The sequence below is a fragment of the Rhinopithecus roxellana genome, chromosome 3, assembly GCF_007565055.1.
Source record: "Rhinopithecus roxellana isolate Shanxi Qingling chromosome 3, ASM756505v1, whole genome shotgun sequence".
In the NCBI taxonomy this organism is placed as follows: Eukaryota; Metazoa; Chordata; class Mammalia; order Primates; family Cercopithecidae; genus Rhinopithecus; species Rhinopithecus roxellana.
The window spans coordinates 131197035-131214351 of NC_044551.1; the positions used below are offsets into that span (position 1 = coordinate 131197035).

At 35.0% G+C, this 17317-nt stretch overlaps 1 protein-coding gene across 1 annotated transcript in view; it reads left to right on the top strand.

The window, feature by feature from the left end:
- The window catches only part of KIAA0825 (KIAA0825 ortholog), a 523375-nt gene that overhangs the window by 73710 nt on the left and 432348 nt on the right, over positions 1–17317 (top strand). Inside the window, exons 3-5 of the mRNA XM_030927226.1 lie at positions 211–342; positions 12960–13128; positions 16114–16783. Coding sequence (XP_030783086.1) covers positions 211–342; positions 12960–13128; positions 16114–16783 — 971 coding nt within the window. The remainder of the gene's footprint in view (positions 1–210; positions 343–12959; positions 13129–16113; positions 16784–17317) is intronic.

Here is a 17317-nt window from a genome sequence, read left to right on the forward strand (position 1 = left end):
TTAGGTCACACCTCATGAAATTTAAATAACAAAACATTCTACCTAGCTTTATAACACCCTAGTTCTCCAACTGCTATATTTAATTATGCCTATAAATGGGAATTATTATTTTTGGTTTAGTATCACAACTTGAGGTGAATTTCTGCCCACCCCTATCCTTGGCCATTGTAGGGGAACTGACATGTTTTATTATTTATTCTTGCTCCTCAGAATGGATTGGGATGATGAATATTCTCATAATTCTTTTGACCTACATTGTTTGTTAAACTCATTTCCTGGAGACTTGGAGTTTGAGCAGATCTTCAGTGATATTGATGAAAAGATTGAACAAAATGCTGCAAGGTAAATATCGTTAATTATTTAAAACAAGTTGTTTTCACATTTTACTTATATGAAATTTACCTGGTCTATTTGTGTCCTACTCTTAGATAACTTTAGGTTTTAATTGTCATTAACTTTCCCCCAAAATATTGATTAGACCCCCTCTCACTTAAAGTTTACATGGTTGTCTTTATCTGAGTAGCATTTTTAAGACTAGAAAATATAAGCACTATCTTGAAATAGGCAATTAAAGTTTATTAAATTGGCACTAATGTTTTCTTAGAGCTTGTCAATATTGATGTTCTGAATTTTCATTAATATGGTTAGAGTGTAAGGCCATGATTGCTTGAGTTACTAAAAACAGAACATTGATTTTTTTTTGCATAATATTTAAGATTCTTTCTCACTTAAGTAGGAGGCTAGAGACTTTATAGAGAGTTGTTATACTAGGTTAGTCATCACCTATCCCAAAAAGTCGTGTTACCAAATACTGAGGGAAACAGTGACAGCTAAATGGTTTCTCATTAATACGTGTTCTTTGGTAGAAAGGACTCTGTCTTCATATGTAGTTGTGGACCCTATAATCAGGTGGTTACTTATTTGCATCATTTTGATCAAAGGTTCTACTTTACCTCATGTGGGTTACAAATGTGCAAACCACAGTAAAAATTTATATTGTGTAATGATACATAGCATTTCCTTTTTTAGAATTTAAGATATAGTTACATTGAATTTCCAAAGAAACTGAAGGAAGTAAATGAAATGTTCCTATGATATTTTTCCTTCTGCTTTACATGAGAATAGTTAGTTCTTTATTATAACAATGGGCATAAGTAAATTCAAAAGATAGCATATTATTGGAGAATTATACTTAAAAACATCTCCCATCCCAGAAATCCTCTCCATGAAGGTAGTAGAGAAAGGAAAAAGAAACACTTTTATTATTGAATAAGCATTAAAAACCAGAATATGATGTGCATTTCAGGCAGTTCACTAAGAGCTTGCAAAAATGGAAGGGAATCTCACCCCTTTAAATAGCGAAGCAGATACAGTCCATTACATTTTACATGTTATCGAGATAAACAATCACTAGTCCTCAGGAAGGAAGACTGGATAGCACATTTTGTCACACATAGTTCATCCTAACTTTTTACTATGGTAAATTAGTGTTAGCTAATTGGCTTTATCCTGAGGAGAAACAAACTTTTTTGTGTCTTTATAACCGGAGATCGTTTTGCAAATTGGAACAGGCAACCACTGAAGTTAGGCTCTTACTCTCTCACAGGAACTGGGAGATTGGGGAGCTATCTCCCTTGATGCTTGCATTTCAAAAAGATAGCTCCCAGGTTCTTGAGAAGGGCATTCCTGGGTCACAAATCTGACAAAAGGACTGCTGACAAAAGTCTTCCAAGGAATAGATACATGTCTTCCTAGTCTTCCAAGGAATAGATACATGGCAAAAGATGAAAAAGTACTTATGATTACAGGCTTTTTTTTTTTTTTTGTCACCCAGGCTGGAGTGCAATGATGCAATTTCGGCTCACTGAAACCTCTGCCTCCCTGGCTCAAGCGTTTCTTGTGCCTCAGCCTCTTGAGTAGCTGGGATTATAGGCACCCGCTGCCACACACAGCTAATTTTTGTATTCTTTGTAGAGATGGGGGTTTCACGATGTTGACCAGGCTGGTCTTGAACTCCTGACCTCAGGTGATCCACCCGTCACAGCCTCCCAAAGTGCTGGGATTACAGGCGCGAGCCACCATGCTTGGCCTATGATTACCAGCTTTCTAAGGTAAATGCTCTAAGGAAAAAGGAGAGGAGGGAAATCTTTTCCCTTATTCTCAACAGGGAAAATTAAACTTTTTATTTTTAATTTGTATTTGCCCTTTATACTATACCTATACATATACACATTATATATGTATTTTAGAGATAGACAACCAAACTGAGAATGTATAGTTGATATTTCATATAAATATAAAATAAACTTTAGGGTAATTATGTATTTATATAACTTTCATGTTATATATTTATGTATTTTATGACACAGTTTCTAACTCAAAGGAACTTACAAATGAAAATAGTATTTACTTAAATAGATTAACAAGACATTACCTAAATTTCAGAGATGTTTATATTTTTAAAAATTGAACTATTTTTTAAAAGGTAAACCTTTTCCTTCACAATGGAACTTAGGCTCCATCAAAATAAAACAAGTCACTGAACTCTGATGCTTTTGTTCTGGATTGCTTATTTTTATTTATGAACCATTTATACTTAATTTTTTGCCTTACCTAGTCAAAAAGAAATCATATTTAAAAGTAAAACAGTGATTAAAACATTGTATTTTGCATTAAAAAATAGTTATTAGGTCAAAACTCAGATGTTAGTATTAAAAAGAAAATACAGTATGGAACATAGGACATAATTTTTAAATTAAAAATATTTTATTGCCCATATATTAAAACGAACCTAGAGCAGAACCACCTCAAGTGACCATTGATCTTCACAAGGGACAAAATAGGGAAGTAGCTGTATGTGCTGTATGCTACATTTAGAATCAAGTCTATTTTTCATCAAATTCAATTATGTTTTCATTATACTCCAGAGAATAAACATAATAGTATAGAGTATATATATTTTTAAAAGTAAAATACTGAATAATAACTGTGGTTCAGAAGAGTATAAATCATTTATGCACTCATTTATTGCCTTCTAACAGAATAGCTTTTAGAAAATTGTATGTCATGACGAATCAGTTATGCCACACTTACACTGCAGTAGTTGAATTACCCTTGGCATTTTTGTATTCTAACAGTTCTATTTATCTCCCAGTAGTGTACATTGAATAAGTAATGAACATCTGTATGGTATAGGTTTTCCAGCATAGTTTTAAAAGAAAAAACAACGTTAGTAATTCATTTTAAAATATGATAGTTTTTTCCTTTTACTTGAATTTTTAAAGTAGCAGTGACCCTGACATCTATTTATGAATTCCTTCTGTCTCCTTAACATCATCAGGTTTTATGAGCCACAGGGTCTATTGCTTCCCCAAAGCAGTGATTCACCAGAATGGACCAGTGTGCCCAAAGGTCACTGAACCTTCACCTGCCCTTCAGGAGAGGCTGTCATTCTCAGACCACTTCACTTTTACATTCTCCTTTCCATTCAAGTCAGACCTGGGTGACTAATAGGTCCGACAGCAGAAATTAGTGATAATGAATCATTTATTCAAACACATATCAAAATAGGTAACAAGAGGTAAATAACATGCCAAAGAGAAACATTTTGAAGGTTGTACCTCCGTATCATTAGTTCCCTAACTGAAAACTGCATACTTTAGCACTAATGAACTGAGTGGTACTTATTAGTTTTACAAGATATTGAGGTACAGAAGTTCTTCTGGGCTCACAATATGACACAGCATTAGCCAGACGCGGTGGGCTTATACCTGTAATCCCAGCACTTTGGGAGGCTGAGGCTGGCAGATCACAAAGTCAGGAGTTGGGAGACCAGCCTGGCCAATATGGTGAAACCTTGTCTCTACTAAAAATACAAAAATTAGCCAGGCATGGTGGTGTGCTCCTGTAATCCCAGCTACTCAGGAGGCTGAGGCAGGAGAATTCCTTGAACCCAGGAGGTGGAGGTTGCAGTGAGCCAAGATTGTGCCACTGCACTCCAGCCTGGGCAACAGAGCGAGATTCCATCTCCAAAAAAAAAAAAAAAAAAAGACACAGAATGATTTTTCCCCCCTTAATGTTCAGTTGGATAAATATAATTGTATCTTAATTTCTTTTACTTTTTCATTTCCTAATTATAGACAACCTCTGTGTGCATCTTAGGAAGTAAGTTTTGCTGGTACCAATGCCACTGGACTACTTTTTTTCCTTTTTTTTTTTTTTTAATCTAAAGAAAGATGTAATCTCAACACTTTGGGAGGCCAAGGCAGGAAGATCACTTGAGGGCAGGAGTTTAAAACTAGCCTAGACAACATAGCAATACCCCATCTCTACTGAACAACAACAACAAAAAATTAGCCCAACCTTGGTTGGTTGCTCACCTGTGGTCCTAGCTACTCGGGAGGCTGAGTTGGGAGGACTGCTTGAGCCCAGGAATTTGAGGCTGCACACGCTATTGTACTCCAGCTTGGGCAACAGGCTGTCTGGAAAGGAAGGGAGGAAAGGAAAGGAAAGGGAAAGGGAAATGAGGAAAGAAAAGGAAAGAGGGAGGGAGGACCCGAGGCAGGGAGGAAGGAAGGAACAAGAAGTGCTACCAGGTCGGATGGGGGCTCTTGCCTACAATCCCAGCACTTTGGGAGGCTGCGTGTGGTGTGCAGATCTTTTGAGCTCAGGAATTTGAGACCAGCCTGAGCAACATGGCAAAACACTGTGTCTACAAAAAACAAAAACAAAAATTAGCTGGTGCGGTGGCATCCCCCTGTGGATTTATCTACTTGGGGTGCTGAGGTGGAAGGATCCCTTGAGCCTGGGTGGTGGAGGCTGCAGTGAGCTGTGATTGCACCACTGCGCTACTGCCTGGGCAACAATGTGAGCCCTGTCTCAAAAATAAGAATTGCTACTAGCAATAATACTATTTATTTGACTTCACCTAGAAAATGCAGGGAGAGGGGAGACATTTAACCATGTCTATTAATGAAAGGGTACATATTCTATAGATTACACTTATTTTTTATATAATGCTTAAATTTTTTGAGCTTCCATATTAAAAATTTGCTTTCAAATTTTCCATGTGAAGGTTTTTTATGACTATGTAGATACACAGACACACACACACAAATATTAATATATTTTATAGCCAGAGCAAATTATACAAAATGAAAATTAGTCATTTCAAAGGTTTTACCGTGCATTATTATTTCTGGCAATATTGTGGCACTTATTTAATAATAAGTAGATGCAAATTAATGTTTGCAGTCGTTTTTGTAACTTCCTGTGTTTGCACTTTGGTTTTGGGTTTCTTCATTAGATACTACATCTCACAGAATCCCGACCTCTTCTCCCCTCCTGCTGAACAAGACCAGGCCACACAGGAAGAAACCTGAAAAGGGCTAATTCCCCCAACTACTGTTGAACCCAGAATAAAACTTTAACCCACTTTCCAACTCTGACTGGGCCTTTCCAGCACTCTTCTTCTCTCCAGAATTAAGAATGCATCCTGGGCAGACAGCATCCTGGGCTTCAGCAGCTCAGTAGCCTCAATTTTTTCTGGCCCCATTCGTATTTCCCACTTTTTAAACTTTTCCAGTTCTTCCACTGAAGCTGTCAGCATGAAGTCCAGTGATGCTTGCACGTAGAGAGGTGGTGCTAAGTGGGAAAAAGACAAGCCACTCTCTCTCGTGATGGCCTACTGAACCGTTTTTTCATCATCATTTTCTGTCATTATTAATTCTATTATTTCGATTGTCTATAGTGATCCTTTCTCCTTTCTCAATCATCGTACATAGTGTGTCCTCAGTGTTTCCTGCAGACCTCTGCTTTAGGAGGCTAGAATGAATAGGATAAAATGTGGAGTCAGTAGCTCCATTCGATGATTGTTACAAGACTTTTTCCAGTATTGTGGACATTTCAAGTTTTTGAGTTTTTTTTAAGTACAGTATAGCTTTTATTTTTAAGTGTGTTAGCTTCACCTACTCTTGGCCAAATAAGCATAAGACAATAGAGAATTGTTGTTTGGGGATATTCCTAAAAGATATTATTGTATTATCTTTCCATGGCAAATAAGGAAAGGGAAGCACGTGTCTGCCTGTTTATAAATTGTTGTAGTAACAAAAGTTGAATAGTATTATACTGAAAATCCAGACCTCATAAAGAGATTGAGCCAATAGTAGTTGGACCACTATTTCCCAGAGAGGATATTAGTTAATGGGTCAGTGGGAAGTAAGCCCCACCCTTGATGTAACAATCTGAGGTGCCTGGTGAAGACCTGGCCCAGCTCTGAAAGCAGGAACAGGGGAGAGAACACTATAAGAGGACTGGAGCCCTGGTAACAGATATGACTGCTATGGCCAGCTCATCTTTCATGTTGGATGATGCCTGGAGATTGAATCCAAGCCTGTCAACTTTCCCTGAAAAAGACCCTTGTCATGGCCTCAGCTGAGCCAACACCTTGTCTAAAAATGGTCGCTAACACCACAGCCATTGCTAATCACAATCGAAATTCTAGAATGCCATGACTAGGAATATCCTTTCATGGGACCTGGAATGGGAGCTGGGATGGGAAGGGGCTGGAAGCTGTTGCCTTTATTTTCTACTTAAGGACTTTTCTTTAAGCCAGGCATGGTGGCACATGCCTGTAGTCCTAGCTACTTGGGAGGTTGAGGCCAGAGGATTGCTTGAGTCCAAGAGTTCGAATCCAGCCTAGACAACATTATGAAACTCTGTCTCATTCATAAGGAACTAAATCGGAATTTAAAAGTAATTCCTTTTTTTTTTTTTTTGTGATGAACTTTCACTCTTGTTGTCCAGGCTGGAGTGCAATGATGCAATCTCATCTCACTGTAACCTCCGCCTCCCAGGTTAAAGCAATTCTTCTGCCCTAGCCTCTCAAGTAGCTGGGATTACGGGCATGTATCAGCTAATTTTGTACTTTTTTAGTAGAGACGGGGTTTCACCATGTTGGTCAGGCTGGTCTCGAACTCCTGACCTCAGGTGATCTACCCACCTTGGCTTCCCAAAGTGCTGGGATTATGGGCGTGAGCCACCATGCCTGGCCGGTAATTCCATTTTTTAAAAAAAGATTTTTGATTTCCACTTTGAAGATATTACTTGTTCTTCACTGTATTTTCAATGCCTAAAACAGTCTTGGCACGTAGTAGGCTAGAAGATAGTCAATAAATGTGTGTTAGACATGTTTGTTAGGTATTTATTGCTTTTGTTTTATCTTAGATGACTAGAACATGATCGATGAAGCTATCTTCAAATGCATTTTTCCTTAAATATTTTTGCATTATAAAAGTAACACATACTCAGGATAAAATTTCAAATAGTAGAGAAGAGCGGTGAAGAGGAAAACTTTCTCCATTCCTCTGACCCTCCTAGTCTTGTTCTTTAGAGGAAAGCTATCTTGATAAATTATTGTGTAATATTCTAGAAATATTCTCTAAACATGTATGCACCCCCCCCAAAAGATGTAGACCTGATCCGTCTTTTTTTTGAGACGGAGTCTGGCTCTGTCGCCCAGGCTGGAGTGCAGTGGCCGGATCTCAGCTCACTGCAAGCTCCGCCTCCTGGGTTTACGCCATTCTCCCTGCCTCAGCCTCCCGAGTAGCTGGGACTACAGGCGCCCGCCACCTCGCCCGGCTGGTTTTTTGTATTTTTTAGTAGAGACGGGGTCTCACTATGTTAGCCAGGATGGTCTCGATCTCCTGACCTCGTGATCCGCCCGTCTCAGCCTCCCAAAGTGCTGGGATTACAGGCTTGAGCCACCGCGCCCGGCTCCAAAATATATTTTTATATAAACGGGAATTGTATGTATATTCTGTGGTTAGATTTTTTTTTACTTACTGTGTATACGTGTGTGTGTATATATATACACACTATGTGTATACTACATATGTATGATATATATATACTACTTCATATATATATAATCATATATATATGAGAGTATTTACTGTATGCCTACCTCCTCACACATAAACCATAGGTATTATTAAAACCTTCAGTTTGTAGCTTCTAGTAAATCTGTTGTCTGGCTTAATGATTGATTTAATCAGGACAATGGAGATAAAAATGTAGACCTGATCTGTTCCCATATCTCTTCGGATTCCCATTATTACGTACGTTCTCCCACTCTGTTTTTTCACTATCTCTTTCTCCGAAAGAGAATCAAGGGAGTTGGCACAGAGCAAATGCTGGTGCAGATCCTCCACTTTTCTCTTTCTAATTTCGGTTTGTATGGTTTTGTTGGGATAAACCACCTTCTGACTTCATTAAATTGTGCTGAAATTCCTGGGCAAGCTGCCATAGGTTTAAAAAAAAAAAAAAAAAAGAGCACATTTACTTATTCTTGATTTTCATAGGTATTAGACTATGTCCTTCTAGCCCTATAGAATGTTTCTAGAAACTTCTCTTTATATTATTAACATAGCCCTGTGCCACTTCCATCTTGCTCCTGTCACTAGTTTATGAGAAGTGATCCAAATCAGATGTAGATTTAGGAGGCAGAAGAAGTGATCTAACTGTTTTGGGAAGCTCGTTCTCATCAGTACAAGATCACTTTGGTCCTGTGAGTACTATCCTGCCACCGACTGGATTTCTGGGAGTATTTCACAATTGGTTGACTCTTTTGAAAGCACTTTAGATTTTCTTAGGTTGATACAGGCCTACACTAGGTGTGAATGGTCCAAATTGAAGCATCTGCACCATTCAAGAGCCATTCTCAACTTTTGTAGGGGGATTCGTGGTATATAACAACAAATCAAGAGAGGACCCTAACTAACTCTAAAGTTTCTTTCATACTGTGTTGCTCATAGTAAACGCTGAACAAAAGGTGGGTTAACAATAGATGAGAATTCTGAGAGAGGCTATTAATATATAGTCCCAATGAGCAATGATAAGGGCCTATGCTAAATCTTTTACAAAAGGAATGGAAAGGAAAGGATACGTAAGAGAAAGATTTGCTGTCAAGGGTATTTTTTCCTGAAAGTGTAATTACGTCTTTTTGAAATGATTAAATGTCTCTGAAACAGAAAACAATTCAGGATAAGTTTTAATTTCTCACCATTTTAGCCATTGAAGTAGTTGTGTTAGGAGTATTTTTTGACCTTTTAAAAAATATTATCCAGAAATGTCTTTGTCTCAGGAAAGTAAGTTTTCATTTCATGGCTGACTTACATTTTAATTACATACTAGTTTGTATACATCAGCCCTCTTCCCTATTAATTACCTGATAATTCCAAGGAATGTTAGTAATCTAGTTAGATAAATAGGGCTTATCTAAAAACTAGAAAATCTGTTTACCTCAGAATGATTTGTCTTTTTAAACACAAAAAGCACAGAAGTGAACAGAAATGTAACAGGATTGAAATGTCAATGTAACAATTGAAAAGACTTGTCTTTTCCTTAAGTTGAACTTATTTTGTGGGTAAGAAGTATAAGCAAGAGCATCACAATGTAAAAGCTTAAAAATTTTTTTTTAAATTTTGGGTTTTCCATACTGTAATAAATAAGTCTTTAAGCTTTGCCATGAGGCACCTGTCCTGATTTAAGAAATAAAAATTTTTGTATTCTAACATTCCATGAAAGCCATATATGTGTTTTCTACAATCTTTTTATTTAAAAAGTTCTCGTAATTTATCAATGGAACATACTTTTTTCCTTTTAACTATTTTGTGACTGGATAATACTTTTGAAATCTTGTAAGAACTTTATAATAAGCTGAAGTTTCAAGATTTTATCATTATCCTCTTCTGTTTTTCAGTATCTCATCCTATCTCCAACTGTACCAGTTCAATATTAATCAGCTCTTGGACTACTATTATTATTTAATGCAGTCTGTCCAATAGTAGGACATCTCAGCCTTTTTGGAAGTGAGATGGTACATACATACATACACACATACATCCACACATGCATGAATGTAGTAGTGACCATAAAAATAAATTCATATTTCTTATTCTTCAAATAAATATAGTTTTAAAGTGAGACAACAGTGAGGTTAGATGACGAGTACTGACTTCTGAGGGGGGAGGTGTCAGGGAATTTTAAGTAGAGTGATTCTACTAATGTTCTTACAGCAACATCCTTGCATATAATCTCCTCTTCTACAAGGAAAAACCTTTTTACACCTCCCACAGGCACTTTTAGTGGCTCCCTCCTGTGTACTCCCTTAGCACATTGTACACACTCCTTATCAAGTCTTACTGTGTTGTAGTTGTTTATTTACAGGTTTATCTCTTTCACTAGACAGAATTCCTTTAGGGACAGGACAACGTCTTATTCACATTGGGTTCCCTAGTATATATCACAATGCCTACCACATATTTAACATTCAGCTAATGTTTGTCAAATTTAATGCCTTCATTCAATAAGCAATTTTTACAGTCAGGGAATCTGGGAGTGGATGTTGAATGAGAAAATTACCATAGATATCTTTTTTAAAAAGCATACTCCATATTGCATTTTAAAAATGCTTTATAAATTGATTTATACACAGCCTCTCAGTAATGCATCCACTTGCACACATCATTAACTTAGCTAATTCAGAGTCATTATAATTAAAGCACATTGGGGTTCAAATTTATTAAGAAATGTTGAGACATATGAAAAGGCATAGAGTAGTATGACAAATAGTCCTGTGCCCACCATCTAGTTTAAGAAATAAAACATTACTAGTATAGCTAAAGCTCTCTATGTACCTCTCCCCAATTTCATCCCACTTCCATCCCCACTCTGCCAGAGGGTGCGGCTGATCATTCCAGTGCATTTCCGTACACTTTTACTACCTATGTTTATAATCCTGAAGGATGTGTAGCATTTGAAAGATAACATTTGAAAACATTTAAATGGTGAAAATTAAATTATATTTTATTTTGACCTTGATTAAAGAAGATAAATTGTCAGATTACATACCAAACTGACATTTATCATAAATTCTGAAAATATTTGTATAACAATTGGACAAGAAATATCTAGACTTCAGATGATTAAGTTTTTAGAACAAGATGTATAGGCATTGGTGAGTGGCAGACAAGATAGCCAACTAAAAAAAATTCAGGTGTAGATAATTAGTTCTGACGTTTTATGATTTGTGACAAAATGATTTTAAAATGGAGTTTATCTGTCTTAGTTTGTATCAATGAGGGAGGTCCCCTGAAATGCATCCACTCAATCCCTTTGTCAGTGTTTGGACAAATTACTAAAATATCTAGCCCTCTAAAGGCTTTACCCTATTTATAAATTGTAGTTGTTAGCTTCTGCCCCGATTCAGATGTTAGAAATTAGCCTAAAATCTGAGTCCTCATTGAAACAGATTTAGGTAGACTAGCTGCTGAGCCTTTCCAATTCACATTGCTGTAATCTATTAGGTTTCACTGAATGAGATACATGAGGATGCTATAATAAAAACCTTTGATAAAGAGTCCCTAGAGTCAAGGTGTATGCTTAGGGCATTGTGTTTCTCAGTCCATAGAAGTACTTACATAAGTTAAGAAAATACATGCCGATCTCTTCTCAGACGTAGAACTGGTATTCCTGAATATGACTGTCCCATCAGGAAACTGAGTGGCCTGTGGCCAGAGGAGGTATTGTTTTTCTTTTAAGTTCTTTGTTTTCATGAAAAGGCTCTTTGATTCTCAGAATGTATTTGTTTCAAGGTAATTTAGTTTGAATTCACTCGTGCTCAGCAATCTCCTGAAAAGTTTTACTTAAACTTTTACAGTGTGTGTTTTATAGGCAACCCACACCTGGATAAATTTCAAAGAGTCTTTCATATGACATCTATTTTAATAAGCGCTTGGTTTCTAAAGCCTACCAGGGTCTATCATATGGAACCTTTAATTAATAGCAGTTACCTTTTCAAAACACTAACTTTACCTCTTGGTAACAAATCTTTCTTAATATGATTAAGAGACAAAAGCATAGCTGTCAATTTTTGGTGAGGTGTTTCAACTTCAAAGGAATTTGCCTGTTTGAAAGCTTTCTTGAAGTTTAGATATGCTGCCATCAGGTGGTAGTAATATGTCATATCCCTGTGGCTCCGCAGATGGCACTCTGCTAAAGGTCACCAGTTTACCGCACAAAGATTTATAATCATCAATGCACATAATGGTATATGGAAATTAAAATAACATAGTATATCTGCTATTTTGTCAACAGGAAGGATACATTGAATGGAAGTTTTAAAACAGATACGTATTGCAAGATTCAACTGGACATTTTTTTTCTGTTCTTGATTTACTTTTTTTGGTGAATGAAGCATTTTATTTTATGCCTTATAAATATTTAGAAAATATGGAAAAGTAAAATTTAAAACTTATCTAATTACACCCACCCAAATATAATTGCTATTAACCCCTTGATTCATTTCCTTCCAGTCATTTTTTAAATGCAATTTTTAGTAATTTTTGTTTCTGTTTTTTGTAGTGCAGTTGGATGGCAAGAAAAGGTATTTGGCTGTAGTAACGTTGTGTATATAGCTTGTATATTTTATAACTTTTAAAATTATAAGCTTTTATAACTACTTCATGACTCCTTACTATTCCACTGATTGAAGTTTTTCATAATTTATATAGTCCTTCACCTCTTAGTAGATAATGTATATTTCTACTATTTACAATGTTCAGTGTTTTATCTCTCCGTTTCATCCACTGCCTACCAAGAGGGCTATTACCGAATTGCATCTATGCTTAAATTTTGTTTCAACACAAAAGAATTTCTAGTTCATCTGAGTAGCTATTTTATATTTCCTCTATCACTTTTTTTACTGCCAGAAAATACGAACTCTCAGTTTTCAACTATGAATGTATAGTCTCTTTGTTATTATTGTCATATCATACGAATGAATTTGTAAATTGTACAAAACCAGGTACCACATATGAAGATTTCAGGGCCTGTAATATTATGAAATAAAGCCATTATCTATATCCTGCCAAAATAACTTTTTCTTCTCTTTTTTATAGCATAGAACATTGCATTAAAGAGATACAGTCCGAAATTAACAAACAATGTCCAGGTGTGCAGCTGCAAACAACAACTGACTGCTTTGAATGGCTAACTAACTATAATTACAGGACATCCAAGTCATCTTTCATTTCCCATGGAGACTTGATAAAATTTCTCAAAACACTGGTAAAGTGAATTTTTGTTTTATCATGAAGTGGGATGAGTAAACAGGGAATACAACTCATTCAATTTCTATATGTAAATATTTATTTGAGTGATCATATTAGCCTACTATACATAGGGGTTTGTGTTTTTATGTTCCTATACCCACCATATAATCCACTGAGCTATTTGTTTTAATTTTTAACTATGATTTTTATCAATAAAATAAAATTTTATGTAAATGGAGATTAAATATTATGATTCCTGGGTGATTTGTGGTATGATATATATCATATCAATACCACAAAATGTATTGATGTGTATCACAGCTGTCTACCAGAAAAGTTCTTATTCATTATATTTTTTATCCATTCCCAACTATTCATTTTTTGTATGCTCATTATTAAGCATGATAAAATCCCCATCGATTGTGTCTATTCGGCCTTGACTATTATTCCCTGCATTCCTAACCTGCAGTCTTACCCAGTTCCTTTCAATCAAGGTAGCAATTTATGCAAGACCACCAAATGACGGGGAATTATTATGTTGGTCATTCTTGATACTGACCACCCTCTATGCTCCAGAAGTTTTTATAACCTTCAACAAGAACAGTTATTTTATCACACTTGTTTCTCCAAGGCTGGCTAGCCTGCAAAAAACAGATTCCCAGAGAAGCAGCACAATTGTTAGAAAGCAGAATTTCTATAGCTATGGTTTTAATTTAATTTTGGGGGAATAAAAGGCACTGTTTTTGTCTAAACATCAAACATTGACTAAGGCAGATGTGGAAAATATCTGGAGGTTGTAGATGGCTTAGGATGACAGAATCAGATGAGAATAGTTTTTGCCTGTTGTTATTATTTCAGATGTCTCTTTAATGTTTACAAAGTAATAAAAGGAAGAGAAAGGAAGACTGTGTGCCCTGAAGCCTTATTCTTTTAAGGAAAGCTCTCACCCATTATCTCCTGAAGGTGGATCCTTGAAGAATAAATATGGATATAGTTATTCCTTTACTTTCTATTAAGAGCCATGATGTAATAATGCTTTCTCATTTAATTAAAAGCAAAAGCTTTTAATTATCTTTTAATCTGTCACACATAAGTCATTCTCTATTCACTGCAGGGCAAAGGCCACCTTAGTTTTTCTCAAATTCATTAGACTGATAGGCTTGTCCCAGTCCTAGGTTTTTTCACATAATTGATCATGTTATTTTAAGGAAGGAACCACATTATTAAAACAGATCCAGATTTAAATGACCTTATTATCAAGTTTCTACATGCCAAAAAATGTCAGTCCTGACGGCATTTTTCATACATCTGTTTTTTTCATAGAAAATTTTTTGTTAATTTTCTAGCAATTTAAATAAGAAACAGAGGTCCTCATTATGGCAGATACACTGAAGTTATTTTCAAAATTTAAGCAATCATACTAAACATATGTTTTAGACCTCTGTAATCTATTATTATTTGTTTAATCAAATATTTATAGTTATTGACCAACTTTAAAAAACCAAGGCAGTGGCGCTAATATGATTCATTGGCTTTATAGAATTTACAGTAATGCTGATGTGTCCTATCTAAGGACCTTTCTTTTCCAGAAGTATCAAAATAACTCAACAGCAGAAGAAGAGAGAGAAAGAAGCTACACAGAGGTCATGTGTACTTTGTGGCTCTCTGGAGTATAGCAGAAAGAATGTGGATGAAGAGAAAGAAGCCAGGGATCCATTCTATAATTCTGTGCCTTACTGTATGTGACTTTTGAAACGTCACTGAAGCATGCCTGATTTTAGTGTCCTTATGTATAAATTGGGTTTTCAAATACATATGCCAAAGAGTTATCATTATGAATAAACCGGGAAATGTTTGTATAAATACTTAAAAAGCATTTATTGGTATAATTATTGGGTATAATTATTTATTACAGATAGAACATTAGACATTGCAAAGCTTACAATGAATGAGAGAAAATTCCTGGAATTTGCCTAGGAATTGTTCATAATTGTGAATCACACATAATGCCTTTGGTATCTTCATCAATAAGAAATTGCAAAGCCAGCCTGATTTTATGCCGCTTGGACCTTGCTTTCATTTCTCTTGTAATCAGCTTGTTTGTACCTAGAGAATATAAACTAATTTCAGTATTAGCTAAAATAGACTTAATTAGGAAAGTCAGCATGGAAGAAGAATGTGTATGTCTAATTCAAAGTCCAAGAAAAAAGTAATTTTTTTGTCTCTTTCTATTCATAATTACACCCACCATTGTTTTCTGCCAGCACAGAAAATATAAAGCAATAATTTCATATCATCTTTTGGGGAACAATTCTGAGAGTATGTTTTTCTCATTTTGGGTTATTTCTTTGGAGAGAATTGAAATATTCTCAGATTAATTTTCAAAGTAAAATTTTTCTTAACACAGTTCTCAAAAAGGAATTTAAATGAAAGTTAAAATCTTTCAATGTATTAAAATTTACTTCTCAGAATGGTATATCTTAGTAACCCCTAGGCACATGCTATATTTAAAGATCTATATTCTAGAATGATTTTAAAGCATTGTATTATATGTTCATTTGGGGTTTTATAATAATAAGTATACTCATTCAAGCATGAAAATTGTCTGCCAGGAATTAGGGTAGGATCTTGAATTTATTTTGTCTTAGGAATACATTTTTCAATCAATATTTTACTATAGATTTGTATTTAGAATTTTTAAGCCACAGTTTTTGTACAGATCAGGGTATATCGGGTGGATAACAATGAGGGCTAAAAACGATGTCTAGAAATCTAATTGAAAAGATAATCAGCTAGATTTGAAATAAACAATGCAAAGTTTAGTAGACCATAAAAGTTAACATTCTAAAACATCTGAATTGGTTAAATTTCAAATGCAAAAAAAAAAAAAAATGAGGAATTTTAGAATATTGATTTCAAACTGAAATTATGAAATTGTATATGACTATAGAAATCATTTTTTCTATTACACTTAATCACATTTCTAATGTTATTTCATTAGCAAGATTTGTTGAAGAACGAACAAAATCAAGAAGAAATGATATTGGATTTACTTTGGGACCTCTCCTGCCACAGCAGCGTTTCATTCCCGTCGACTCTAAGTGGAACATCTTTCCATTTCCTCTCTAGGACGTCTCTTCATTCTGTTGAAGATAATTCCTCTATGGATGTCAAGTCGATATGGGATGATATAAGACTGCATCTTCGACGCTTCTTAGTGAGCAGATTACAAAGCCATAATGAAATAAACAATTCACAGCAAAAAATTTTATTGAAAAAGCAGTGCTTACAACAACTCTTGTTTCTTTATCCAGAATCAGAAGTTATAATCAAATACCAAAACATACAAAGTAAACTGTTGGCTAATCTTCTGCAGAACTGCTTTCCTTCTTACAGCAGAGATTCAAATTTAGATGTAATAGTTCATGGATATCAAAGTACAATGCTTAAGTTATACTTAATAATAAAAGAGGATTTTAACACACTATGTGAAATTTTAGCTCCATCCTCAACGGTGAAATTCATTAAAGAAACTTACCTGGATACTGTTACAGAAGAAATGGCAAAATTTCTTGAAAGTTTTTGTGAGCTGCAGTTCAGAGAAAATGCTGTTCGTGTGGTTAAAACAAGCAAGAGCTCCAGCAAGCATAGAGGAGCAGTGCATGCTTTGGGTTAGTGACATTTAAAATTTTTGTTTGGTTTGACTTAAGTCTTTTAATATTTTTAATTTTCTAAGATTTTTTCTATTTGGTTAAATCTCACTGCAAACTTGAAAATTAGTAAATGAATGTAATGAAATTTTGCAGTATACATTTCTCTTATGCATTTTTTTCTATAATTATAGTTATAGAAGTATTTTCTTTCTTGTTAAATTGTTAAAGATATTGGAAATATAAGCCAAAAATATTTCAAATAAGAGTTTAATTTCTCTTGATTGCATATGACAAACAGTATTTGTGAAACTGTGTGTGTATACACACATATATATAACTGAGTATATATGCTTATACACATATAAGCTTCTTTATCTGCTTATTAAATATACACATATATAATAAGCATATATACTCAGTTATGTATATGTACATTTAGTTATATACGTAACTCAGAAAAGTATGATTTTTAATCTATTGTATCTTCCAAAGCCAAAGCATTATTAGGTAAAAAGAATTATTGAAAATTTGTTGAAATTTGCAGTAACTAAA